Source organism: Moschus berezovskii, chromosome 4, assembly GCF_049115385.1.
Source record: "Moschus berezovskii isolate FMDL1 chromosome 4, NW_MosBer_1.0, whole genome shotgun sequence".
In the NCBI taxonomy this organism is placed as follows: Eukaryota; Metazoa; Chordata; class Mammalia; order Artiodactyla; family Moschidae; genus Moschus; species Moschus berezovskii.
Genome location: NC_142463.1, coordinates 12,783,913 through 12,811,647, shown reverse-complemented (window position 1 = coordinate 12,811,647; position 27,735 = coordinate 12,783,913). Strand labels below are relative to the sequence as shown.

The 27,735-nt window shown below is 53.9% G+C and overlaps 2 protein-coding genes across 2 annotated transcripts in view; one reads left to right on the top strand and one right to left on the bottom strand.

The window, feature by feature from the left end:
- LOC129540306 (uncharacterized) overlaps window positions 1-18,551 on the bottom strand; it is a 51,087-nt gene extending 32,536 nt beyond the window's left edge. Inside the window, exons 1-2 of the mRNA XM_088834980.1 lie at window positions 18,507-18,551; window positions 17,668-18,406 (exon numbers count right to left, since the gene is read on the bottom strand). Coding sequence (XP_088691106.1) covers window positions 17,668-18,406; window positions 18,507-18,551 — 784 coding nt within the window. The remainder of the gene's footprint in view (window positions 1-17,667; window positions 18,407-18,506) is intronic.
- On the top strand, window positions 18,550-21,276 carry POU3F1 (POU class 3 homeobox 1). Its single transcript, XM_055402632.2, has one exon. The coding sequence runs from the start codon at window positions 18,550-18,552 to the stop codon at window positions 19,903-19,905; it is 1,356 nt and encodes a 451-aa protein (XP_055258607.1). The 3' UTR covers window positions 19,906-21,276.
- The last annotated feature ends 6,459 nt before the right edge of the window (window positions 21,277-27,735 follow it).

Here is a 27,735-nt window from a genome sequence, read left to right as displayed (position 1 = left end):
TTATCAGCGTGAAAACAGGAAGGCTGGCAGTGCTATTAATAATACATGAAGCCGCTCTGCCCCGATCAGGCAGGCAGAGGCGGAGAGGCAGCTCCAGCCCCAGGGAGGGAGAAAGCCAGGCTGCCTGGCTGAGTGGCGGGGCAGGGGTGGGGTGGAGCGGGCCCTCGGGGCCTCTCTTCCTTCTCCCATTTGCTTTGTGCGCAGTGGACACTCAAGGCTGGTGCTCCCTCTACTCTGCTGAACGTCATCTCCCGAGCTGCTGTCTGGGTCTGGCAAAAGCTGCAACCAGTAGAGAAAATCTTCCAGCCTGAATGTAGGAGTCCCAGCTCCTGGGATTTGGGAGACTACAGAGGGTAGAGGAACAATCCGAGCTCCGGTGATCAAACAGATCCAGGCCTCCGCCCACCTACTGTGTGACTCCAGACAAATCACTGTATCCCTCTGAACTTCCGATACTTCACCGGCAAAATCAGAGACTACAAAGGAAAGAGAGGGAACAACAACAACAAAAAACAGATGGGAAACCCCTGGCTTATATAGCAGGTGTTCAAGAAATGGTAGTTGGGGGGACTTCCCTAGTGGGGATCCAGTGGTTAGTAATGCCCTGTCAACGCGGGGAACATGGCTTTGATTCCTGGTCCAGGAAGATTCCACATGCTGCAGGGCAACTAAGCCCACGCGCCACAACTACTGAACCTGCGTGCTGCAACTACTAAGGCCCGTGCACCCTAGAGCCCGTGCACCACAGCAAGAGAAGTGACCGCAAAAAGAAGCCCGAGCCCCACAATGAAGAGTAGCCCATGTTCACTGCATCTAGAGAAAGCCCATGCTCAGCCAAAAAAAAAAAAATGATAGTTGGGTATCATTATTTCAATGACTCTGAACTTGGGCAGGCTTCTTCCTTTCCTGGGCTTCAGTCTTTCCATCTATAAAATGAGAGTGTTGAACCAGGTGATCTCTAAGAGCCTTCCAAGTGTCAGTGGGATTTTCACAATTATAGGGCAAGGAATCACAGACCACAGGTGGAATTTCAGAAGACCCCAAAACACCCCACTCCTCTGGGAGCCCCCTGTCTGGAAACATCCCGCCCCCAGAATTACACGTGCACCGAGACACAGATTGCCCCTGTGGGTCTGGTCCTCTCTGCCTCAGTTTCCCTAGTTTTGACGTAGAGACAGTAATCCCATCCTGGCTTCCTGGGGAAGGGGTGACCAGACGGTAGGAAAGAGGTAAGAGCCAGAATGTCCCTGGGAGGGAGAAGGAGCCCCCTTGAGGTTTCGGCAGCAGTCATCTGTCTGACTCTCCTTCTGCCTCCTTTGGTCCCTCTGAGGTTCCTTTCCAGCTCGTTTTCCCCAGCTGGCCTTCTAAAGGAAGGGTCCCCAGTTCTATCCTTCAAACTCACCTCCTCTCATGCCACACACTCCCCTGGGCCTTCTCCCACTCCCACAGATTTACCTCTCTCTTTGCCAATAACCCCCAACCTCCTTCCCTGGAGCAAACTGACCTCCAGAGCCAGGGATCCAGTTGCCCCCAGGGTATCTCTATGCTGAAGCCTCACAGGTACCTCAAACTCAACCAAGCCCAAGTTCAACTGACCACCTGCCCAGGCCCTCCCTAGATCTGGTCCCTCTGACCGTCCCACCTCCACTTTCTCTGAGCCCTACAGTTTTCAGGGCTCTTCTCTGTCCCTGCTACTATCTTCTCATACCTGAGTCTCCCTGCTCACAGCCATGACCTCCTCCCTATGCCCTACACTCAGCATCACACAGACAGTATTTCCGCCCCCTGGGAAGACCATGCCCCTATTCCCCTATAGTTTCCCTGTTCCCCTCTGCCAGTATCCAAGGGCCTTCCTTGAACTGGGGAATCTCAGTGCACAGGGGAGGGACAGACAAACTGGCAGCTGAGTGCCTGTGCACAGAAGTCTCTGGGACTCAGAAAATCAGAGGTGCCAGGAAAATAGAGTCTGCTACCTCTCTACAGCCAGATCCCCTCTCTCCAAGGCACTGCCTGTCTTCCCATGTGATGGGACCAAGAGGAAGGAAAGAGGCTTCAGACAGTAGCTGTAGTGGGCAGAGCCTGGGCCTCAGCCCTGAGCCCTGCTCTGTTCCTGCCTGGCTGTGTGGCTTTGGGCACAAGTTCATCTTCCTGGATCAGTTTTGTCATTTGTAAATTTCAATCACTTGACCAACATTCATCGACCATCTAGTCTATCACAGGCCCAGTCCTAGACACAAGAATATTTCGGTAAGTAAGACAAACCAAGTCTGTCAGACTAAGCCAAACCAAGCTTTATGAAGTTTACATTCAAACTGGGGAAACAATCAAAATGTAAGCACTCAAATAGATAATATAATGTTGCACAAGGAAAAATGCTCTGCCCCAGACATTAGAGAGGGAGGTAGTTGTTTTAGCCAGGGTAGACAGAAAAGACCACCCTGGGAGGAGGAGTTTGAGCATTTGAAGAGGTGGGAAATCACTCCTGGCAGAGGGAACAGCAAGTGCAAAGGCCGTGAGGTAGAAATGAATTGAACGAGTTTAAGGAGTAGAAGGGTAGCTGGTGTAGCCAGTGTGGCTGGAACAAGGGAATAAGGGAGAAGATAGCAGGAGGGAAGATCTGCAAGGAAGAAGAGTGTAGGTCAGGCAGAGCCTTGATTTTAGCCTGTGTGAGATGGGAGCAATTAAAGGGCTGTGAATTGAGGAGGGACATGGTCCAACCCAGATTTTAAAGGATCCTTCAGGCTGCCATGGAATAACAGACCATGCAGCAGGATGGAAGTCCCATATATGATTTAAAAGTTTCTAATGGCCACATCAAAAAGTAAAGAAACAGGGACTTCCCTGGTGGCCAACACTTAAGACTCTGGGCTCCCAATGCAGGGGCCCGGGTTCCATCCCTGGTCAGGTAACTAGATGCCACATGACTCAACTAAAGATCCCACATACTGCAACTGAGACCCCGTACAGCCAAATAAAGAAATAAAAATAAACATTTTTAAAAGGTAAAAAAGAAGGTAAAATTAATTTTAACAATACATTTTATTTCATCCAATTATTATCCTCTCAACATGTCATCTATACTGAAAGATTATTAGATGCTTTACATTCTTTTTTTCATACCAAGTCTTCAAAATCCCGTGTGTATTTTATACTTGCAGCTCATCTCAATTTAGACGAGTCACACGTTAAGCGCCCAGATAGCTGCCTGTGATTACAGTACCACTATAGAGTGGCAGAAGCAAAAGCAAGAATGCAGGGTAGGAGGCAATGCCAGGCGCAGGAGGGACTGAGAGCCGGTGGCGATGGGGATTAGGAAGAAAACAAGGATGCCTAGGAGGGGAGCTGAGCTGAGCCTGGGTGGTGCCAGTGGCTGGAGTTAGTGTCACAGGTCAGACTCCCCAGAAATGCTCCGGGACGATGAGATTTGCATAAAGGATGTTTACAGGAGAAGACTCTTAGGACAACTGCTAGAGAAGGAAGCAGCACTGGGCAAAGGGAGAAACTGACGCGCAGTGCAATCACAGCCAACCCGACACGGAGGTCAGGGGCGGGGACGGCCCTTCAGAAGTGTCCCAAGTTGCAGCAAGGGGACCTGGCCTTTGCACACCCCCCAGCCAACTGACCAGCCATTGGAGGCAGGCTGCCCCCAGGGAGGGGGCTAATTTTGGGCAAAGTACCCCTCTTCCACCAAAGGCAATTCCCGGACATGGATTCAGCTGGAAGCCATCAACAGCCCACACTCCTACACTACAGCCAGGCAGCCAGGGGAGACAGGAGAAAGGGGACCAAGAGGGAGGCCTCCTGACCAGGAACACTTCTTTCTCATGGGAAGAGCAGCAGTAATGCCCAGCGCCAGGAGGGTCGAGCACCAACCAGGGCCTCTGAGCACAGCTGAGAAAGACTCAGCTGCTGGAGGGACCCAGGCCCAGCCAGGGGCTCTGTCTCCAAACCCCTCACTGTCTACCCTGGAGGACCCATCTCACAGCCGGTCCTCGGGTTCCAGTTCCAGTTTTGCAGCTCCCTCTTCCCCTGCCTCTCCCCACAACGGGGCACATCCCTGCCCCCATCCTTGGAGGACTCCAAGCCCATCTCAGCCAGGCTATTGTGAATCTTGAATGAGCCTAAGCAAGTGGAAAAGTTTTGTTCACTGTGGGGTGCTATCCACATAGGAGGGGGCTGTTATTAAGCTCCATCCTTCCTGCCTCTGGAAGAGCTATTCCCCCTGGGCCCATGGCTTTCTCCTCTCGCCCTGGACTCCCTCCCCCAGCCCTCCTCTTCAGGGCCTTTGAGTCTTTCTTCTCTCACCCAGTTCATCTTTCTGAGTCTCAGTCTCTCCCTCCCTCTCTCTCTTACTCTCTCTGAAGCCTCATCTCTATAACCCTCAGCCTCCCCATGTCTCTTTGTCTTGAATATGGGTCTTTGTCTAAGCCCCTCCTCCTTCAGTTTCACCTCCTACCAGGGCAGCTCAGAGCTGCCCCACAGGTCTGGTCTAGGCAGGGAGGAGGGCAGGGAGAGTGGCCTGAACTCTCCAGCCCACAGCAGCAGCTCAGTTCAGTGTTCCCACTCCTCTGAGCCCCCATGAGACGCCACCTCTTGCCAGCAGGGCAGCCATCCCCGACCCAGTTCCCGCCTTAAGTCCCAGCCTGCTTGTTTATTACAGCAGCAACAGAAGCGTGGAGAGGCTCCATAGCCACACAACTTGACCGCTCCAAAAGCTCGGTGCTGGCAAGAGGCCAACAGCCCCTGCAGCAGTGCAGGCAGGCTGCCAGGCGGTGAGTCCCTGCCCCTGGAGCAGCAGGGCATCCTCCAAGCTGGGTCACAGTGAGGGTCACAGGCCCAGCCCAGCAGGGGTGGGAGCAGCATGCAAGATTCCCCACGACCCTAGTCCCCCAGGGTATCCAAGCCAGGCAGCTGCTGACAACCCCACAGCCAAGACAGAACCCTTCCTCTTGGCTCTATAGGGATAGGGACCCTGAGTTCTCAAGGAACTTCTGTAAGAAGCAGGTGGGGAAAGGAATTACATAAACAAAAGGGTCACAAAAGTATAAACACTGACCAGCTCTCCAACATACACACTCAGTAAACATAGCTGAACAGTGGCTGTGTTAGGCGTTCAGTCAGTGGAGGCATGGATGCATGGGTAGGTTGGGGGATGGATAGATGGATGGATGGATGAATGGATGGGTGGGTGGCTTGGGGAATGGATGGATGGATGGGTGGGTTGGGGGATGGATAGATGGATGGGTGAGCAGGTTGGGGGATGGAGGGACTGATGGACTGGGGATGGATGGCTGATCTAGGGGTTGAATGGAAGGGTGAATGAATAGACAAGTGGAAGGATGGATGGACAGACAGATGGATGGGTGGATGGGAAGACAGATGGAGTCGTGACTTCCAAGTTAGCACAGCCCATCAGAACAAGATCTTCCTTTTCCTTTGTGCTAGCCTTCTTTCCCAGGTTTCTTTATACACCAGACTCCTTCCCTGGCCTCTGAATTTTGAGCAACTCTTCCATTTCCTTTCTCTGTTCCTTTTCCTGCAGGAGATGTTAAAGAGCCCAGGTCACAGGCACAGATGGATGGTCAGGAGCTGAGAAGCCCGCGCTGGCTGAGGCCTGTGTGCCTACCACCTGGGAAAGGGGCAGAGGGAGCCAGGCCAGGTGCGCACCGTCCCTGCTGCCTCCAGCAGAGTCGGTGACGCACAGGGAGTGCCTCAGGACAGTCCCACCAGAAAACAGGGACAGAGCCTTCTTTCCTCCCTGCCAAGAGCCGATATTCCAAGCCATAACTTGGCTCCCTGGGCAGAGTCCAGAAGACAGGGCTTAGCTAAGCAGGGAGCTGCCAGGGGGCCAGGAGCTAAGAGATGGAGGGGATACAGGGAAGATGTGACTGGGAGCCCCAGGGAGAGGAAGTTCTGAAGCAGGCCTGGTTGGATGGGATTAATGTGGGCACCCCACCCTCTACTGGGTGGCTTCCAGGAGGCTCAGAGCCTGATCCTGGGCAGGGCCTAGCCAGGACATGTAAGACTCCAGAGCCATGACGTTCTCAGGACCACCCTGTCTCACCCATTGTGAGGATCCTGCCCTGTCTAAGTGGCAGACACTGGTGCCTGAGGTGGTTAGGAGGTGGGAAGAGTCTGAAGGAATCAAAGGAAGCCCAACTATCTCCCCAGAATTCCTTGTGTTGCATAAAAAATACATGAAATAATATACTAAAGTGCTTAGACATATAGTAAGGGCTCAATAAATGTTAGCCATTGGCACGTAGGATAGTGCCTGGCACAAAGTGAGCACTAAATAGTTGTTGAATTAATACACGAATGAAGGAAGGAATCCTGCTCCCACTTAGCTCCTGCACCCCAAACACCAGAAGATATAAGTCAATACTGTCTTCATAACTACTGAGGAAGATACACATTAAGCCCATTCTAACCCCAGAGCCTTTGCACTTGCTATTTCCTCTGTCAGGAGTGACTTTCCTCATATCCTTACCTGAGGGGTCCCTCCCTCACTTGATTCATCTCTGCCACTAGAAATGACAAAGGGCCCTGACTTCTGCCTGCTAATAGAGCTTTCAAAGTTGTCTCTCCTTTCCCAATCAAGAACCCTCACCGAGAATGTACAGACACACACACACACACACACAAATCCAGGCAATTCTAACTAGACAACTTCAGAGTCCCCACCCTACCCAGGGTGAAGACTAGAGCTGGCAGGGGCTCTGGCCTGGCAGGTGGCCCCTCCCACATGCAGATGGCCAGCAGTGTCCACGCACAACAAGAGCTCACACAACCCACAGCAGAGGTTCTGCTCTGTTCCCAACCAGCCCTCTTCCAACCAGCCTTGGCAAGAACTACAGTACCGTGCAAACAGTAGAGTCCACTGGACCACAATTTAAAATCCTAGCTCTATCACTTAAGGAAAAAAACTTTTATTGAGCATTTACTGTTTGCCAGCCACTGTGCTACGCTCCCTACATACTTGAGCTCATCTAACCTTCACAACAATTAAGCAAGGTGGGTGTGATATTGTATACATGGCTGAAGCAGAATAAACTAAGTGCCCAGACTACAGAATGAAACAGAACTGGGTTCAAATCTGAGCTCCTTCACTCATGGTGTGACCTTGGGCAAGTCACTGCAGCTCTCTGAGTCTCTGCTTCCTCCTCAATAATGTGGAGATAAGAGAGTCACTGCCTTTGATCCTGCTGATGATCAAAGGAGATAATGAATAAAAGTGCATGCAGCCTTCAGTCAAGGCCAGGGCCCTGCCCTTCCCGCCTTATCTCACCGGCTTCTCTGCCAAGGTTTGCAGGCTGGGACTGGCCTTCCCCATGGTGCCAGGCACAGGGCTGGGCACCAGCGGCACACACAGACAATTCCTGCAAATGAGAAGATTTTCCCAAGGCCTTGACTGCAGAGAGCGCACCCTGTCCCCAAAGCATCCAAGCAGGGGATCCCTGCCCTGCACAGCACCAGGCAGAACACCTCTGGAGGGGCCTCCCTTCCTGCCTCTCAGCTTCTGCCTTGTTTTATTTTTTCCTTTTAACTTTTGATTTTGTACTGGGGTATAGCCGATTAACAAACAATGTTGTGATAGTTTCAAGTGAACAGAGAAGGGACTCAGCCATAAATATACATGTATCCATTGTCCCCCAAACTCCCCTCCCATCCAGGCTGCCACATAAAATGGAGCAGAATTCCTCGTTGGTTATTCATTTTAAATATAGCAGTGTATACATGTCCATTCCAAACTCCTGAACTATCCCTTCCCTCCATCCTTCCCCCAGGCCACTGTAAGTTCATTCTCTAAATCTGTGCGTCTCTTTCTGTCTTGTAAGCAACTTCATTTATAACATTTCTTTTTAGATTACCGTATTAGGGATGTCATAGTATATTTCTCCTTCTCTGTCTGACTCACTTCACTCAGTATGACAGTCTCTAGGTCCATCCAGGTTGCTGCAAACGGCATTATTTCATTCTTCTTAATGATTTCTGCCTTGTTTTAGAAGCCCTCGCCAGGTTAGACCAGGTGTCCTAATCTGAACCCCACATCCATTTCCTAGGACTCCTAGCGTATGAGTTCCTACCCAGAAAGCCTGACTGATCCCCTGGCTTAGCTAGGACTGTGGCCACCTAGAGGGCCACCAGTCACCCACCCCAGTGCCTGGCATTCTAACTCTGCCCCAGCCCTAAGGGGCAGAGTTGGATCCTGCCTTATGCTGACAAACAGCCCCCACTCACACCAGCTGCCCAAACCACCCATTCCAGAATCCTAAGCTCCAGTCTACCTACTCAGACCCCAGGCTGCCATCCACTTCACCCCAGATGTCACTTTCACCTCATCCAACAGCCCCCCCAGGCAGGCACATTCAGAACCTGCAGCCGGTCCTCACTAACCCATGCCCTCTGCAGGGCCCCAAAGCCTGGCAGAAAAATCACCTAGGCACCTTGACATTAATCAAAGACACTCATAAATAAATATGCGTAAATCAAATGCAAACCAAGGTAGGAATTTACATCTTTCACTGCTGAGTCAGCATCTCCAGACACAGGCGAGGTTGCCTGTAACTCAAGAGGTTTGGGACAACAGCCCTCCCATTTAGGGGTCCACTGAACAACTCTAGGTGTATCATCTGAGATTCTCAAACTTTCAAGTTGGAAGCATCAACCCCCATTTATTGATTGCCTACTACATGCCCGGCATTCTACATACTACAGGCGTTCAACGAGATAACATGCACAGTACTTAGAATGGTAGCTGGCACCTACCTAGCAAGCAACCAATGTACATGGGTTATTATTAATGTTAATATCTCTTAGTTTCTTCGTTTGTAAAATGAGAATTAGAGTTGCACCTAATTCAGAGTGCTTTGGTGAGGATGCAAGGTGGAAACCCAGGCAGAAGCACAGCATAGGGTAGCACTCAATAAATCTCAGCAATTTTATTAAATACTGTGTGTCCACGCAAACAAGTTCTGGAAAGACATAGCCTTGAGGAGCAGTTAACAGAGGGGAGGTAGAGAAGAACAGAGGCCCTCCACTTTCTGTTTCGTATATTTCTGAGGCCAAGAATTTTGACAAATGAGTTTGCATGGCTTTCACCAGCAGCAAAAACAAGAAAGCTACTTCTATTTGGTGGAATAAAAGCCACCAAGGCAGAGACCCTGTCCTGGGAGCACCCACTTCCTAGCCACCTCCTCATGGTTCTGCATGCCTCCCTACTCAGCCTCTGTCCTCAGAAACTCTCCTCCAAAAATGGCCAGGGAGAGCAGTCTGCTCTGGACATGGTGTTTATACTAACCATACTTTATGGGACTTCCCCTCTCTGGCAGGATCAGTAAGCCCAGGAACCCTGAAACTTCTCCAACAAGCTAGGTCAGGTCTGCCTGGACTTAGATGTGGGTCCCATCCCCAGAGCCCTCAGACAGGTCACTAGGTCTGGATTCATTGCTGCTCCCTGGCCATCACTGCTCCTGTCAGGAGCGTATGTTTCGAATCTTCATCCAGGTCACAGATAGAGACAGAAGCATAACCATGCCATCATCCAACGGGCCTTTCTTACTGGCACCGCCAGAGACCAGGAATCGGGCTGGGGAGACGGACATGAACCAGAGCCAGCTGCTCCTCGGAGCTCACAGTACTGCCAGGAGAGACAGATCTACAAAGGGCAATGGCAATGGCATGCCAGCCCACAAATGCTAACACAGAGGTGGTCTTCACAATACAGCATGGAAGCAGGGCAAAAGTCGTGACTCAGTCTAGAGAGGGAGTGAACAGAAAGCCCAGAGCAGGTGCCCCTTGAACTAGGACCTGAAGGGTGTGATGGGAGGATAGGGGCGGGGGCAGAGAGAAAGGCATTCCAAGGAGAGGGAGCTGTGTGCGCAAGGGAACCATCAGGACCTGATGCGTTTGTGGGAAAGAAGCTCCGTGCTGCTGGTTCAGAGGACAGGCAGGAGCAGGACCAGGGGGGCTTTGGGTTGGATACTACACACAATGGGGAGCAAGGAACCGCTTCTTGGGAGGGAAGTGACATGTCCGAGTGTGTCTGGGGGGACTCTCTGGTTTGATTCAACAAAGGGACTGGAGGAAGGAAGAATGGTCCTAGCCCAGGCCCTCCCAACTTGCACAGGAGCTAGATTTTATCACCTATCCACTCCCCCTTATTCCTTTAACTTTGGTTTCCTGGAGCTCCTGGGGTGTAGGCTATAGCTGTCCCTTGAGGCTCCCAGAGCTAGCAGGCCAATGGGTCTACAGATGGAGGTAAACTGAGGCATTCTACAGAAGAGCCCTTTCCCGGTCAAAATAAGAGCAGAGACATGAGTCTGGCATATACGCTGTTCTCAGCCACAAACCAAAGTTAAGACTCCAGGGTGATTTTATCTGCAATGACAAGTCCACCCCCAGGCTCAGACAGGTATTGTTCTGGGCTCAGCAGACATCCCCAAGTCAGACAGATGTCCAGGACTCAAACAGACATTGCCCCCAGGCCAGGAGGATGTTGCACCAGGCCCAGACAGATGCTGTGCCAGGTTCAGACACATGTCCTGGGCCCAGATGAAAGCTTTCCTGGGGCCAGATAATGTTCTGGGCTCAGCCAGGTGTTCCAGCCTCAAACAGATGTTGTCTCCAGCCCAGGCAGATGCTACCCTAAGCTCAGACAGATGTCTGCCACCAGAGATATATAAAGATGCTAAGAGGTCCCTGGGAAAATATAATTCCTAAATTCTCCTTTGCCATTGCCACCCTCCACCTGCTACTCTTGAGAAAGCTGAGGAAGGCCAGCATTGAACCCAGCCAGCTCTCTCCAGGCCCTCCCAACTTGCACAGCCAAAGAGCTATATTATTCTGTCTTTCCCCCTGACTCGAAGCTGGCCTGCTGCACGGAGGGAAAGGAGGCACAGACGGTGGGGCAGTGAAGGAGGCACGTGGACAAGAGCACAGAGCATCTGTGCCATCTGCGGCATGGCAGACGATGGCATGCGGGCCCCCGCGATGACTCTGTGCAGAGAAAGGGGACTAGGTGGGGCTCGGAGCTGATGGAAAGGCTAACCCACTTGGTCTCACCGCAAACCCCACACTCTGGGACTGGACCTCATCTCCATACTCATGTACCTTGACCAACACCCTAGAAATGCCATTGCTGAGTCATTTGAAAGTACTGCTCCAAAGCTGCACTAAGCTACAGACAAAGACAGAAAGTAGGAAGTGTGGACATTAAGTGAGAGTGAGTCCCAGTCATCAGCTTGGTCCTGGCTAGAAGAATGACCTTCTTTCCCCAAGGGCCCTCACAGGGGCATCGCAGACTAGGAAGAAAAAAGACCTTTCCCATCACTGCCATGCTGCTCCCATCAGGAGACGGAGCTGTGTTAACTGCAGCTTTGCAGAAGTTACAGCTTTCCCAGTCCAAGTCACTAGACTTGAGGCAGAGGAATGAGAGGGGTTAGTTACAGTGAGACCCTGACCTCCCCATCTCCCCATCTGTCATAAGGGGCTCCCCGACTAGACTCAGTCTATTCTGAAGGGGAGTTCCTAGAGGCAGCAGCTCATGCATATTTAAATAAAGCATAAGCCACACCCCCTCCCACAGGTGAAGTCAGGATCTCCCTCCAGCTCTACCTCCTCCCCTTCAAGAGCTTCCTGGAGACTAAGGAAGGTGAGGTGTGGTCTTTGCAAACACTGCCAATGGCAAGCACTGTCTGAAACAACTACAAACACTAATGCACACATACTAATACAAACCAAGCACACCCTAACACAAGCACAGAAATACTTTACGCGCATCTGTAAAATACAAACAAGAATTCATGCAGGCATGCTAACCTGCAGTTACTCACCCATGCAAGCACACCAAGCCCCCAACTCACTGCTGTAAACACTGTAAGGCACACAGACACAGGACCTCCCTGCCAACTCCCTCCCTTCCAGACTACTCCAGCTGCCCACCCCCACCCTCAGTCGGCCAGAGGCAACACCAGGCCCAGGAAGCACACCCCTTGTCTAACAATGATGACAAGAACTTAAATCATCACTCGTTGCTCCCACCCCACCCTGTGGTGGTGAATTTTGCAGCCATCCAGATAAAAAGTGTGTTAAAAAAAGTGAGAGAGAGACTCAAACCCAGCCCCAGCCTTTCAGAGTGATTAATCCCTGCTAATGATTTACCGATTTGCAGAGAGCGTGTTCTGCATAACCGGATTGTGGGCATTAACACCAGCTCAGAGGCTGCCATTCTGCTAAAAATGAAAGTAAATTTCAAGAGCAATTGACCACCCCTAATTTGAATAGCCTACTGATGCACTGGGAGGACCCTCACCCCCACCCATCGACCTAGAAGCCTGAGGCAAGGGAAAAAACACAAGGAAAGGTTCATCCCTAAAAGATATCTCACCTTTCATCCTTCTTTCCCGTCCCCAAGACTGAGAGATAGGGAAATTTAAACAAGTGAGACTGCTTTTTCTCCTCCGCCAAAGGCAGCCATGCCTCTCCTACACTCTGGTCCCCTATACGTGGCTCTCAGGAGCACAGGAAGGGCAAAACAGGAGGACACCTGGAGGGGCTGAGTTCAGAGGGAGAGGGAAGGGGGTCTGAGAGCTCAGAATAGAGTGATCCCATCCCATGTGATCTCTTGATAGTGGGGAGCACTATGAATCTGTCTAGCTGGCACCAACCTGCAGGGAGTAAGTGGATGTACCTACCCAGGCTGGGCTTCCCAGGTGGCACTAGTGGTAAAGAACTTCCCTGCCAATGCAGGAGACATAAGAGACTCTGGTTCAATCCCTGGGTGGGGAAGATTCCCCGGGGGGAGGGTATGGCAACCCACTCCCATCATTCTTGCCTGGGACATCCCATGGACAGAGGAGCCTGGCGGGCTACAGTCCATGGGGTCGCAAAGAGTCGGACACGACTGAAGCGACTGAGCACGCAGGCAGGCTGGAATCTGATGCAGCCGGGACCCTGCCAGACGCTTCCAGTCAAAAACATGTTCCAGCCCAGAACAAGCAGGGTGTGGGCGTGGTCGCTCCTGACACTGCTTAGCAAGAACTGGTTGAGGGAACAGGCAGGTTCTGCTCCTGCTCTCACAGCCTCTTACTCACCCCTGGCAGCCAGGCAGGAAAACCAAGCCACGCTCTCCCTTTCCAAGTTTCCATCCACGCAGTGATCTCATCCCGCCTCCACAAGAACCCATTGGAGACCGTCCTGCCCAGCTTACAGATGAGGACACTGAGGTTGACAGAGATCAGGAGAGCTGAGATTGGTTTCATCAGGCAGGTTTGAGTCAAGATGGAACCGAGGGCTCCTTGACACTGAAAACACAGGATCTGGAGCTTAAGGGAAAGACTGCTGGGCTGAGAAGGGAACGGAAGCGGGCTGCCCCCATTTTGCCCCCCTTCCCACTCAGCCTGCCTTGGACAAAGACCCACGCACACAGGAGGGCATCCTAGGACATGAGCTCCTCCCAGCAGCCCTCCCTACGAGTCTGATCTCTCCTCTCTTTAGCTCCACTCAGCATTCCTGACTTGCGAGGGATCCAGGTAGAGAGTCCGGAGCCCCTTTTCCTCCAACATTGAAAAGGCCTTGGGGACTCCCCTGGTGGTCCAGTGGCTAGGACTCCACACTCCCAATACAAGGGGCCCAGCTTTGATCCCGGGATGGGGAACTAGATCCCACATGCCACAACGAAGAGTTTGCATTCCCCAGCTAAAACCCAATACACTCAAATAAATAAATAAAATTAAATATTTTTAAATAAAGAAGAAGAAGGAGAAAAGGCCATAGGTCTGTGGCTGCATCTGCTCTCGGGGCTCCCCTGGACTCCGAGGACCCGCTGCGACAAGACATAACGACAGGAGCCCAGGGACCAAAGCGGGAGAGCAGCTGGACCCAGCGGCCCCCTCTTCCTGCCTCCCAAAGCTCATTCAGTGCACCATGGTGCATGCTCGCCTGTCTGGGACGTGCGCCTAGAATATTACAGTGCATGTGCGGCTGCCCTGCTGCTGACGGCGAGTATGGTCATACCACAGGCCGCTTCTGAATCTCTCAGGCGGGAGTGTGAACGTAAATTCTTGGGTTTGTGTCTCTGACTTGAGACTTTTCGGAGAGAGGATATGGGGGCTTGTGTAGCTGCAGCTCATCCCCACAGAGCCTCCCCCCTGCAGCCCCTCCGGCTCAGAGACCCCCCACAGTGAGGGCCCCATCTGCTGGAGGCTCGCTGACCTGTGTCAAATGAGCAGGCGCTCGGTCACACTCCAGGGCCTGGAGGAGGCCTCGCCACTCTGGGAAAGCCCGGGCAGCTCCTGGCCTGGGGGCAGGCTGGGCAGGGGCCCCCGCTGGGGAGGGAGGCCAGGGAGCCTCTGAGGCTGGCGGCGGCCTGGCTGGGAGCTGCCCTCCACAGACAAGGAGAGTGTGGGGCGGTGGGGGGGGGGCGGGAATGAAAAGAAAGGGCTTTCCTGCTTCCTTCAAATGAATGGGGCCGCTGAATTGCGTGGACTAAGCTCTGGGCTGGGTATGGCCCCCTCCTGGGCTTTCTGATCCCTTATGTAGATGGGTTAGTTCCTACAGGGTGTAGGTATCTATGTGATGCATGGGGTGGGCCTCTCTCTCTGTGCATGGGGTGGGGGAGTGCATGCTCACGTTTGTGAAGAGGGTGCGCCCATTTGTGTGAACTGGCACGCCAGCTGACAGCCTCCATGCTTGTCACCCCAGGAGCCTGTAGGTCTCCTATAGGTCTGGGTCTAGTAGGCTGAAGGAATGCCTGCTTGAGCTGATTTCAGTCTCGGTGTGGACTCTGCAAATGTTGAGACACATGTCTGTATTTAAAATCGGGTGTCAGTTTGTGTGACTTTGAATATCCAACCTAATGATGTGAATCCGTGTGTTCCTATTATGAATCTGTATGTCTGTCCCCAGGCTAAATTTCATGTGTGTATCTGCGTGTTATGTGTATTTGTGTGTGTGCGTGAATGTACATCTGTTAACATGCCTAAACCACTCTGTGTCTGCATGGGTCAGGTGGGTATCCGACTTCCGTCCTCCAAGTTTTCTCTGTGGTCTACGAGGGCAGGGCTCCTAGAGAGAGGGGTTTCTCTGTAGTGGGTATCTCTGTCACTAGCCGTCATCGCCCTCAGTGTCCTGCACAGAATCTCGAAGAGCAAGAGCAAAGGGGATGGGACTTCCCTGTCAATGCAGTGGTTAAGACTTCACCTTGCAATACAGGGGGTACAAGTTTGATCCCTGGTTAGGGAGTTAAGATCACACATGCCTTGAGGCCAAAAAAAAAAACAAAAACAGAAAACAGAAACAACATTGTAACAAATTCAATAAAGACGTTAAAAGTGGTCCACATCAAAAAAATCTTTAAAAAAGAAAAGAGCAAATGGAATACTGAGACTTCCTAAGAAAAACTTAACTCTCAAATACAAGAAAATTGTGACTCAAGACCAAACCCATATCACTGTAGAGGATCTAAAATTTTGAAAGCAGAGAAAGAAATGTTATCCTTTCCTAGTTCACACTGCTGTTCAACCCAGGGCAACATCTCATACTAAGAGGGCATTTTAATTACATGCTTTGTTTCATCCTTGTAGCTCCAAAACAAACCTGAGAACTAGGCATTTCTGTCCTTGTTTTTATATGAAGAAACTGAGGCTCCAACAGGCAAAGCAAAGATCAGGGCTGTTAAAAAGATTAATGGGATTGCGACTAGATTTGCTAGCCGACAAGCCGGTAACTTGCTTAGGAGCCTGGTTTTGCTGCAGTTACCCTTCAATTCAGCACAGACTTGGGAATTTGCCTTCAGGAGCACCAGCTGGCCAGAGGTAGGGCAGTAAGCTTTCTCTGGTGTGAAGGCCAAAGTTGCTGCCTCCACAGGAAACTTCCCCATTCCACAGCCTGGGGAGAACGATGGCGAGCCATGGGGAGTGGGACTTCCCCATCATTCTCCCCAGGGTGAGGCTTGTTCTGAGCCCTTCAACAGGCCTCAGTTCCTTCATCTGTGCAATGGGAGAACAATTCTAGTGCTCTCTCCTGAGGCTGAGAGTAGCAGTTAACATCATGAATGAAAAGCATTTATTTGTTAAAACATCCATTGCTCATGGTGACCATTCCAAACAACATCTTGTCCACTATCCAGACATTTCCCTTCCTCCAACAAAAACTGAGACAGGTTCATAGACTCAGACCATCAGAGCTGGAAGGGAGGTTACAAAAAAGGTCATCTGGTCCAAACCTCCACATCCCCACACTGCAGATGAGGGAACTGCGATTTAGTTAGAGAGGAGGAGTAACCTCTTCATTTACTGGGTGCTAACAATAGAAACAACAAGAGTAAAAGTCTTTTCTGAGTCCTATTCCCTCCCACTGTCTTGTACCACTCTATGACTTACCTTAGTGAGACGGGTGGGCTGCCTACGGTACTGTTATTCCCAATTTACAGGTAAAAGAACAAACCAGGAAGTTATTCTTGCCCAGGAAGATAGTGGCGGGTCCAGGTTGGCAGCCTAAGCTTCAGTGTCACACTGTCCTGGTTAGCACCGGAGTGAGAGGGGACTTCACTACAGAATTCCCAGGTGTGGTCGTAACTCCTGGGCCTGGGAGAGAGGTCAGGAAGTCCTTGGATGCTGCACGGTGACAACTTCCTTGGCCAGAGTCCAGGAAAGCCCAGCATTTTTAGCTAGGTTCAGACACCCAGCTCCATCACAGCTCTTGCAATGGAGATGGGACCTAAGCAGCTTGCTCAGGACAGTGGTCAAAGGCCACTCTCCCTTGCGGGCTAGCCAGAGGCTAGTCCTGGGGCATTCTGGGCCTGGATGAGCACATCTGTGCCCTTGTCACTGTTGACTCTGCCCCAGTCACCCCCACTGCAGCTGCCACCTGAGCCCCCATCATCCTTCACACACTGAAGCTTTATTCCACTGTCCAGACCTGCCAGTAGGGCCCTAGCTGGGCCCCCAGCTTGGTCCTGCAGTCTGGGGCCCTGGGGCCCTGGGGCCCTGGAATCTATGAATCCACTGGAGGCAAGGTCAGTGACAGAATAGAGGTGAACTGGCAGCTGGAAGACTCCCTGTGAGACAAGCCTCAGCATGGAAAGAGTGGAGGCTCAGCTCATTCCACACAACCCCCAGCCAACGTGTCATGGAAGAGCTGATCTTGAGGCCTAAGTCCACTCAAGATCCTTCAAGGAGCCCTCAAAGACCTGGGGGATGAGGAGATACCCCAGCCTTGCCAACAAGAAAGGCCTCTTCAATCCCAGTGCCCTTTTCAGGAGCCCCAGGCAAGTGGGTTAAACTCCAGCCCAGGGTTCCCTGCAAAGCTGGACAGCTCCCGGCCTGCACTCCAGATTTCTGAGGCGCCAGTGCCCTTCCCCAAGTCCATGCGGCTCCTCACCTAGAGCAAGTTTCCCTCCGGGCGTGACCCCGCCATGACCCAGGCCAATGAGCCATGCAGGCAGGAAGGAGTAGGAGCGAGAAGGCGGCAGCGGCGTGGGTCAGATATCCGTAGGCCCTGTTTGTCCACCAGCCCTGTCAGCGGCGTTTCCCCAGAACCAGTCTCCACCTCGAGGTCCTCGCACTCAGGAACCTCGGAATCGGCCTGGTTACAGGAACTCCGGTCTCCCCCACAGCATCGCTGCCGCCGACCGTTTCGGCGCGGAGCCACCCGCGCGGTACTCACCTGGGCCACGGTACCCTGGAGGAGAGCCCATGAGAGGCGTGAAGTCGGGCCGGTACGACTCTGCCCGCGCCGGATGCTCTCTCAGGGCCGCGGAGGTCGACGGAGTTGCGCTGGCTGGTCCAGGGGCCGAAGAAGGGAAACCGAGACGGGCCGGGGAGGCGCGCAGAGGAGAGCTCCGCGCCCGCTGGAAGCCGTGGGAGGCGAGGCGGGCAAGGTGAGCAACCGCGCCGCAACCGAGCCAGGGACCCGCGCCGCCTGCAGCTCGCGGCCGCCGAGACCCGCGGGAATCCCGGCCCTCCGGCGGCGGCACTGCGGAGGGAGGAGCGCGGGGCTGAGCGGCTTCTCGGAACCCGAGCGCCTCCCGGAGCCCGCCATCCCCGCCACCGCCTCTGGCCACCCAGGCGGGAGACCTGCGGGAATTCTGCTCGCGTGGAGCGTGGGACCCGCCGGGCTCGGAGTCTCCAGAGACGGGGGAAAGCGGGGCCCACGCAGCCAGGACGAGAGGGGGTGCGGTCCCAGTACCACCCCCGCGCCACTCCCCACGTGGCGGCCGCGCCCCCGGGGCGTGAGTGTGTACGCGGACGGTAGGGGGGCTGTGAATGAAGCCCCAGCGGCCAATCAGCGTGGCCGGCGCGCGGGACCCCGGGAGTGAGGCCCAATGGCGAGCTCTGGGCGGCCCGGCCGGGAGGCAGGCGGGCGCGGGGGGCGGGGGCCGGGGCCGCGGGGGGGCGGGAGGCGGCTCCGCGGGCAGCCAATGGGCGGCGGGTGGGGTGGGGCTCCGGAGCGCCGAGCGGGTCCCGGCTTTAAGCCGGCGGAGCGCGGCGGCGGGGCCCGCAGACGGAGAGGAGCGGCGGCGCGGCGCGGCGCGGGGCGCGGGGCGGCATGGCCACCACCGCGCAGTACTTGCCGCGGGGCCCCGGCGGCGGAGCCGGGGGCACAGGACCGCTTATGCACCCGGATGCCGCGGCAGCAGCGGCAGCGGCCGCGGCAGCCGAGCGGTTGCACGCGGGGGCCGCGTACCGCGAAGTGCAGAAGCTGATGCACCACGAGTGGCTGGGCGCGGGCGCGGGCCACCCAGTGGGCCTAGCGCACCCCCAGTGGTTACCCACGGGAGGAGGCGGCGGCGGCGACTGGGCCGGCGGCCCGCACCTGGAACACGGCAAGGCGGGAGGCGGCGGCACTGGCCGAGCCGACGACGGTGGCGGAGGCGGCGGTTTCCACGCGCGCCTGGTGCACCAGGGGGCGGCCCACGCGGGCGCGGCATGGGCGCAGGGCGGCACGGCACACCACTTGGGCCCCGCCATGTCTCCGTCGCCGGGGGCCGGCGGGGGCCACCAGCCCCAACCGTTGGGGCTGTACGCGCAGGCGGCCTACCCCGGGGGCGGCGGCGGCGGCCTGGCCGGGATGCTGGCGGCGGGCGGTGGCGGTGCGGGGCCGGGCCTGCACCACGCGCTGCACGAGGACGGCCACGAGGCTCAGCTGGAGCCGTCGCCTCCGCCGCACCTGGGCGCCCACGGACACGCACACGGACATGCACACGCTGGCGGCCTGCACGCGGCGGCGGCGCACCTGCACCCGGGGGCGGGCGGCGGTGGCTCGTCGGTGGGCGAGCACTCGGACGAGGACGCGCCCAGCTCGGACGACCTGGAGCAGTTCGCCAAGCAGTTCAAGCAGCGGCGCATCAAGCTGGGCTTCACGCAGGCCGACGTGGGGCTGGCGCTGGGCACGCTGTACGGTAACGTGTTCTCGCAGACCACCATCTGCCGCTTCGAGGCCCTGCAGCTGAGCTTCAAGAACATGTGCAAGCTCAAGCCGCTGCTCAACAAGTGGCTGGAGGAGACCGACTCGTCCAGCGGCAGCCCCACCAACCTGGACAAGATCGCGGCGCAGGGCCGCAAGCGCAAGAAGCGCACGTCCATCGAGGTGGGGGTCAAAGGCGCGCTCGAGAGCCACTTTCTCAAGTGCCCCAAGCCCTCGGCGCACGAGATCACAGGCTTGGCCGACAGCCTGCAGCTGGAGAAGGAGGTGGTGCGGGTCTGGTTCTGCAACCGGCGGCAGAAGGAGAAGCGCATGACCCCGGCTGCCGGCGCCGGCCACCCGCCCATGGACGACGTTTACGCCCCCGGCGAGCTGGGGCCCGGCGGGGGCAGCGCGTCGCCGCCCTCGGCGCCCCCGCCGCCCCCGCCGGCCGCTCTGCACCACCACCACCACCACACACTGCCGGGCTCCGTGCAGTGACCCCGCGGGCCGGGCCCCCCGCCGGTGCGCGGCGAGGCGCCGCGCGGCCTGAACTCTTTTTTGTTCGGTTGCTTTGGATTTTACAAAAAGCCCACAAACTTTCGAATAAAACCAAACACCCGGACCACCCTCTCCTGCAAGCGGCGAAGACGGCCGACAGGCTGCGTCGCCCGAGCCCCGAGAGAGAGGAGCGAAGATCCGGAACGCGCCAATTCACCCCGGGCATCCTGCCCGCCGCCTGCTCCCTGCCCCCAACCCCTCGACGACCCCCGCCCCTGCCCCCCCGGGCTGTTCGGGGCCGGATCCCGGCAGCGGCCTCCCCACAGCGACAGGTAACGCGGTACGGGGTTAGGGATTCCCCGGGAGAGAGGACGAAGAGAGGCGAGCTCCCCATCCCTCTTCCCCGCGCGGATCCCCTAGCCTGCGGGTCGCGTGTGGGGAACTGTCACCTTATTCGCTCCACGCCTCTTCTCTCCCATAAGGATGCGCCCCATCCCCCTTACCCTTCCTCCGGGCTTGGTTTTTTACGGTTTTTATTTATTCATGGAGCCTCTCGGCTCCTGGGGTCCTTCTAACTCCGCCCGCGCCCTTAATTTAAATCGCTGTATACTGTATTTATCGGGGCCCCGGAGGGGAGGCCGCGAGAGCCGCGTCTGTGTATAAAAGCAGGAAATAGCCAAAGCTTTAATCTAGCCTAATTTATTTTTCCCCTTACCTTCCCTATCTTACCCCTTCAAAAAAAAAAAAAAAAAGCAAAACAAACAAAAAAAAAAAAACAAAACAAAAACTAACAAAAAAAAAAATTCGAGTGTTCATTTTTCGTTTCGTTTTACCCGAGCTTCTGCTCGGTTCCCGGCCACGCTGGAGGAGTCTGCGCTCCCACGCACACGCGGCTGGGAAGGGGCTTCTGCCCCGCCGTTGACCGACCGGCAAGTAGCAGGGCCCCGGCTCCCCGCGGGGCCCTGCCCTCCTGGCCACAAACAAACGAAACTTGGAAAAGTTGGAGATATTTTTTAACCAGCTGTAGAAATAAGCCGTTCCCTGAGAACCTTCTGCCTGAATCCGCTCCCTTTCCAGCCCCCTAGGATGCGGGATGCTGGGGGAGGCCTGGAGAGAAATTCCCCAAATTTGGGGTGAGGTGGGAACCATGTAAATATGTGAGATATGTACACACTGGCGGGGAGAAAGAAACATTTTGTGCTTGGTTTTTATTTTTGGTTTTCCGGGTTGCCCTCCCTCCCTATCCTAAAGGATTTTGTACACTCACTAATCCGAAAAAGATATTTTAATATGATTTCCAGATTTCTGATCCATCTCTTATTTATTTTCTGGATGTGTTTGGAGCTTCCCCCTTCTCCATTTCTTGTTCTGTTACCGTTTGAATTTAAATTTTGTTATTTTATTTTTATTATTTTTTGGAACAATGTTTTGGTGCATTCTCTTTGTATCCTTATTGCAAAAAAAAAAAAAAAGTAATAATAATGTAGACTGGGAAGTTCCCTTTATATTTATGTTATAGTAAATATTTTATTACTCACATAAACATGTACCCCAGGGCTGTGTCCTGTGCTCCTTACTACTAGGGCCGGGTTGGTTCGTGGGTGATGTGATGGGATACCCTGGCTTGCCTCCCCTAAAGTTCTGGCATCACTCTCTTGGAGGAAGGTGACCACACAGACCTTCTTCCAGGCCAGTATTGGGGCAGCTTATTACTTGGGCACCAGTTGGGCCCCTGCCTCAGATGAGTGAAGTTACGGAAGATGAAGCTGCCTTATATCCCCCTCCCATAAACAGACTATCCTGGGATCTGACCAGGGCATAAGACACTGCAGACACCGCACCGAATTCGGATCAACCATTCCTCAGGCACAACTCAACTGCTCTTCTGAGCCAGGGAAAAAGCCTGCCTCTCTCTACCTGGCCCACCAGCCAGGCATCTCTGTATTTACATTCCCCCGACACACACACCCACCCCTGACTTTGACTTCACTTTGCACTTCCAGGGTGGGGCCCAGGCCAACTTCATCATTCCAGGTCTTGGGGCAAGTGGAAGCCAGTCAGGCCCCACCAGATCACCCCAGCTGGCATTCCACCTGCAAACAAATGGTACCCAAACCTGCCTGGATCCACTAGGAGCCCTAGCAGGTCAGACGGGGTCCTGCAGAAGTTGAATGGCCTGGGGAGGGACTCCCACGTGTTTGAGCAAAGCCAGTACTCTTCTACCGGCAAACGACCTGCCCCAACTTCTCTCGGGGAGGAGCAGGGGCAAGAACATCTGTGCCACCAGAAAGCCCTGGCATCTCCTCTCCAGGGCTGGGTCCCCAAGGGAACCCCCCACTCCTCAGGGAGTGGTTGCCTTTGCCTATGGAGGACTCCAGGGGCGTGCACTCATGACCTGGGGAGAGAAGCAGCCATGCTCAGACATCCCCCTGTTGAGCCTTCAGCACAGTGTCCCCCCCTTCCCCAGAGTCAGGACGGTGAAGGCAGCTCCGGGTTCCAGAGCCAAGGCCCCTGACTGTCTGTGTCCCAGTGAAGATCCTTTCTCCTTTAAAACAACTCCTCTTAAAAATACTAATAAAAACAGCTCTTCCTGTTTCCTCCGTAGATGCAGTTCTTTTCCCATCTTAGGAGAAACCACGTGAGGTTTATCTTACTCTTCGTGGAGACAAAGCTTGAAGGCACAATTGCTTGCCGGGGGAGAAAGTTGTGTCCTTGGTGAGGGTATGTGTGTGGCTCTCTCCTGCCGGGGAAGCTGTCGAAGCCCAGGTCTGTGAGAGGCCTTGGATCCAGCCGACAGAATCTTGAGTGCCCAGAGGGGGGTTCCCAGGCCCCCAAGTTGGCTGTCTCTGGCAGGCTTGGGCCTCAGGATGACTTTTTCAATGCTGCGGGTTCCTGGAGACACCCAGAGCTCTGCCCCACTCAGTCTCGGGAGACAGTTGTCCCTCCAAGTATAGAGGCCATCATGGTTTTCACAGGCTCAGCCTCTTACAGTTTGTTTATTTTTCCCCTTACACCTTCGGTCCAGCCTTAGTAAGCAATTAGCCCTGCAATTGGCACCCGTGTCCCAGCCATTCCATTTCCCAAATCATCAGGACAGGGAGCCTCCCCAGGCTTTTTACAAGGAAGGTTAGAAACTCTACCTGCTGGTTGGGTGACAGCACAACCAGGAGCCGCTGGCCACCCCACCTAGGCCTCTCATCTCCAACTTTGAAGGAATCGCACGCTCCCCCACGTTCCCTCCCTGTTCCCTTCTTTCTGGATTTGTCCCAGCCTCAAGGCCCTGAAATGGAAGCCAGCGTAGCTCAGAGTTCCCTGCCGCCTGAGGCCTGAGCCGCAGCAGGTTTGGAGGTTGGAAAGGGCGGCCAGGAAGACAGGGACCCTTCCCTGGCCTCTGCCTGCAGCTGACACCAATTGATTGATTGATTTCCTAATTGTCTGCTTAATCCGGTCCAAGAGGGTGGATTTATTATTTAAGCAAGTCAACTCCAAAACAACCAAACAATGCGGTCCCCCAAGATCCAACAGCAGCTGAGGAGTAGAACAAAAAGAGGAAAAAAAGTGGGAAAGGGGACGGAAGAAAATCTTCCACTTGGCGGCGATTTTGCTTAATGAGACACCGGCCTGGGACAGCTACCCGCTAACCCACCCCTTGGTCGCAGAAAGCCCCAGAGGGCTCCCTCCCCCAGTCTCCAGTCTGGGTTGATGGTAGGAACCACAACACGTCTGACAGTATAAGAAGGAAACCATAGGACCTACAGAGCAATATTTTTCCCTGGAGTCTTACTCCCCAGGTAGAATAGAGTTTAGAAATGGCAGTCAGCTGTGAGCTTGACCTCGGTTTTTCCAGCCCATACATATGGGGGTCTACCTGCTCACTCCTGAGAGCTCCAAACTTCCTTTTGTTCAAGACAGCCAGATATCCCTAACATTGACCTCCCATGAAGCCCAAGCTTTCCCCAGTGGATTTGGGATTTTCTCATCCCATCTCCCTCCTCTTCTCACTGGAACAAATTTCTTTTCATAGATCAGACAACCACTGATTCTGGTAGTTAAAGTGAGCCTCCCGCTCCCCGCAGGAACCTATGGGTGTTGTGTGAAGGGGTACATGTGCTCCTGTGCCTGTAAATCCATAGCTGCTCCCAGAGATATGAGCAGGAAAGAAAGTCCATGCTACACTGCCGCTGCTTTGAGCTGGGAGAATATTTGCAGGGTGGGAGTTGGCTAACATGCAAAGAAGAAAGGTGGCCATTGTGGTTGCCTGGGATCATCAAGGCAGATTCGGAAGGTGCCTGCCCCTGAATTTCAATTCCCCACTACCACTTGCCCCAGAAGTTTGCACTGGCTTCTAAGTCGCATAGCTTAGAACCTGTGCCATCATCTTTTGACCCCAGGACTCCACTAGGGGTCCATAGGACTAGCTGACCCCCAACTGCAACTGCCCGCTTAGGGCTCTTTAGAATCAATTCTCCTCCGAAGAGGCTCCGGGCCAACATGGGGGAGGGTCAAGCCCCCTGTGACATGTCCAGGCCCAGGCTTTCACCAGCAGGGCTTGAGCTCCAGAAAGGAGACCCACCTGAGCAGGGAGAGGAGAAAGAGGAAGTTAGTTACTTGGCCTGGAGGCTCCCCCTAAGCTTAGCAAAGGGGATTCATCCGGGTTTTCTGGCTTAGTGACCATAGTGACCAGAGGAGCCATCGATCATGTCCCTGCACAGCATATGGGAAGGCCCTGAAGTTAGTATTTGCCCTCCTTCAAGGCTCCCCTTGCCACTTGGGAGGCCTCCGTGTGGGAGGACTGCCCTCTATTGGTCCCTGAGCTGGGACGTGGCAGCAGTCACCAGGGCCATCTCACGGCTGAGCATACCCCCAAATCAGCATTAAGTTGGCTACATGCTAAGGGGTGCCAGGTAGAGCAGAGGTAACCTTAGCCTTCAAAGGAAGTGATCTGGCTTTACACACACGCAGGCTTGCCCGTGACGCTTCCTTCTCCATCTACCACCCAGCCTGTGCCCCCAGCAATCCTCAGAAATTCTCCATCATGGCTACCTCCTCTGCTTCTGCCCCACTCACACCCATCACCACCACTCCTCCTCTCAACCAGCTAAAGCCCCAATGCACACTCTGCTAGCTCGCTCACTCACACACATGCTGACACTCGCAGGCACACCCGTATCACCGTCTGGCTGTCCGAAGCCAGCTTCAAGGCCTTTAACACCGAGCTCTCCAGAGTCGCTGGGTACCTACACCTGTGCTTATTTGATTTAACACACGCAGCCTCCTTTCCATCCCTTGGCAGGGTCCCCTCCTCTCAGGATTTTCAAACACTCACCCCACAAGCTGCTTTCCAGACACATCCCTGCCCATCATTGTTCCCAACTCCTCCCAGATCTCGCCTGCTCCTTTCAGATAATTAAAGTTAGGCTGTGTGTTTGTATGTATGTGTGATCTTATTTTTTAAACACACACCCCCACACATACATATGCGTGTATATATACAAACACACACAGCAATTAGATTTATCCGTTCCTGCCGTCGTCCCTCTTGTGCTGAACACATGTCCCCCATCGCCACACCATGAACCCAGCATCTCGTAGTCATGGGCTCTTGATCTTTCTCTGTCTCTCTTTCACACACACACACAGATACACACTGGCACTTTCACACACCCACCCCCAGCTCCTTGGTGTTTCTCCAGGGGCACGACCTACCTCCCACCCACCTCCAGGACATCTGAATGGGCTCCGCTCAGAAGAGCCAAGTACCAAGACTCTGCTTCAGCACTCCCCCGCTACGCACACACCCCCAGTGGACATGTCTCTGGCTGAGCCTGACCAGGGTGGGTCTGGGTATTATTAGGCTGCAGAGACAGCACGGAGGCATATGGTCTCGTACACAAGAAATAATGTTCATGTTAAATCAGACCTCATGCATAATGCATAGTGCCTGATCTCACATTATTTTGGGTGTTCGTCAAAATCAGTGTTCTTTCTTGTGAGGGCTCCTGGAAAGAAGGGGAAAAGGCGTTTGCTAATTGCACCCGCATCCTGGACCAGGGAGCCGAACATGCCCGGAGAGCCTCCCTCTGGCCCCACTTCACCCACCAGTGGGTCTCATCCCTCTGTTCCCCTCTGTCTTTCCACTTGAAAGGAGGGGCTGACTCGGGTTTGGAGCAGGCGTAAGGCCCCGTGTTATTTTTATTTCTTTTCTCTCGGCTCTTGTCCCCGGAGGGTTCTGGGGACTAGCAGTGCCTCGTCGTTCACACACCCGATTCATTTGCTGTTTTATGAACTCCCCTTTGATTCATCGCCCCCTAAGTCAATGATTCACTCCTGATGGCTTTTCAGAAATCCTTCTTCAAAGGCTCCAGATTATTCAGCCCTGAGCAGGAGCAGACCTGGACCCCGTGCTGCAGCCGCCCTCCCTGCTTAGGGTGGGAAGTTGTCACCATCCCCAGCCTCTCCTAGGGGCTGGCCAGCCCGGGGAGGAGGGAGTGCACCCTCCACGCAGAAGCTGCTAGAGTTGACCCCAGCAGCTCATGGACAGACCTGGCCTTCTGGCAAACCCCCTCCAGCCACGGTAGGTCACCTGCCTTTCCCCAGTGTCATCAAAGTCCCTGGGGATGCTCTACACGTCTCAGGAGAGGCTGAGAGTGGAATGGTGAAGCACAGGGGTCTGTGGGACCCGACAGATAATGGCTCCCCTTCTTATCAGCTGTGTGACTTTAGGCCAGCTCCTTAGCCTTTCTGTTCTGTGCCTCTGTTTCCTGATCCGGTGGTAATGGCAGTCCCTACCTCACAGAGCTCTTTCGAGTGCTTAGCGTAAGTAGGTGATGGATGAGTGAAAGCTGCTTTACTGTGGGACCTGGGCAGCGCATCGTACAAAAACAAGTGAGCGAGGAGGACGACCAAAATGTAAATAAACTTTTACCACGATCCCACTCTGTCTGAGGCACCCTGACATAATACTTACCCAAGCACTGACTTTGTGCTTTGTTTTCATTATCTCACGTTAACTATTCCTATTTTGCAGATGAGGAAAGTTTTGCCCAGAGAGTTTGAGTGACCTATCCAAGGCAGCAAGACTAGCTAGCATTATAAAGCCTAGAAGAAAACCCATTTAATCTGATGCTTAGATATATGAACAACAATAGTGACAGGCATATGTTATTTTTAGACTCCCTGCTGAGGTGAACCACAGTGTCCAGTGCTTGGGAGCTGTGCCCAAAGCAGAGGGAGTTCCAGAACTCAGGACTGAACCAGGGAGAGAAGTGGGACCATGGGTTTTGGAGTTAATTGGCTAGGATCTGTCACCTTCTTCACCACTGTGCAACCAGGCAAATCCCATAAGGCTCAGGGAAGTTGGATGAGTCGCCTAGAATCAGCAAGAAAGTCAGGCAGCCTTCTTGTGTGTCCATTCAGAGCACTGTGCCCTGAGAAGTGACATACATATGGTGGCTAAGAATGCGGGCGTTGTCATCTGTCCAGTCTTCCATCCTGGCCTCACCACCTACTACCCGTGGGACCTTGGGCAAGCTACATATGTTCTCCCTACCTCAGTTTCCTCGTATGTCAAAAGAAGAAGATGACAGTACCTGTCTGGTAGGATTGTTGTGAGAACTAGAGGAGAGATGATATACATAAACACTTAGAATGAGAGCCCGGCACAGTGTAAGTGCACATTAAATGCTAGCTATAAAATCAATTTTATATGTACAATATATATTATCGTCTTATTGCTGGGGCTGAAGAAGTGCAGAAAAGTAATGCCTAGTGCTTCTTCTCCCCTCTCCCCAGAATTATTTTTCTTCATTCTCAAAACGATCCTGGGAAGAA

What these genes read in the sequence shown, in the direction of transcription:
- POU3F1 (XM_055402632.2), top strand. Translation starts at nt 18,550, where the DNA reads ATGGCCACCACCGCGCAGTACTTGCCGCGGGGCCCCGGCGGCGGAGCC.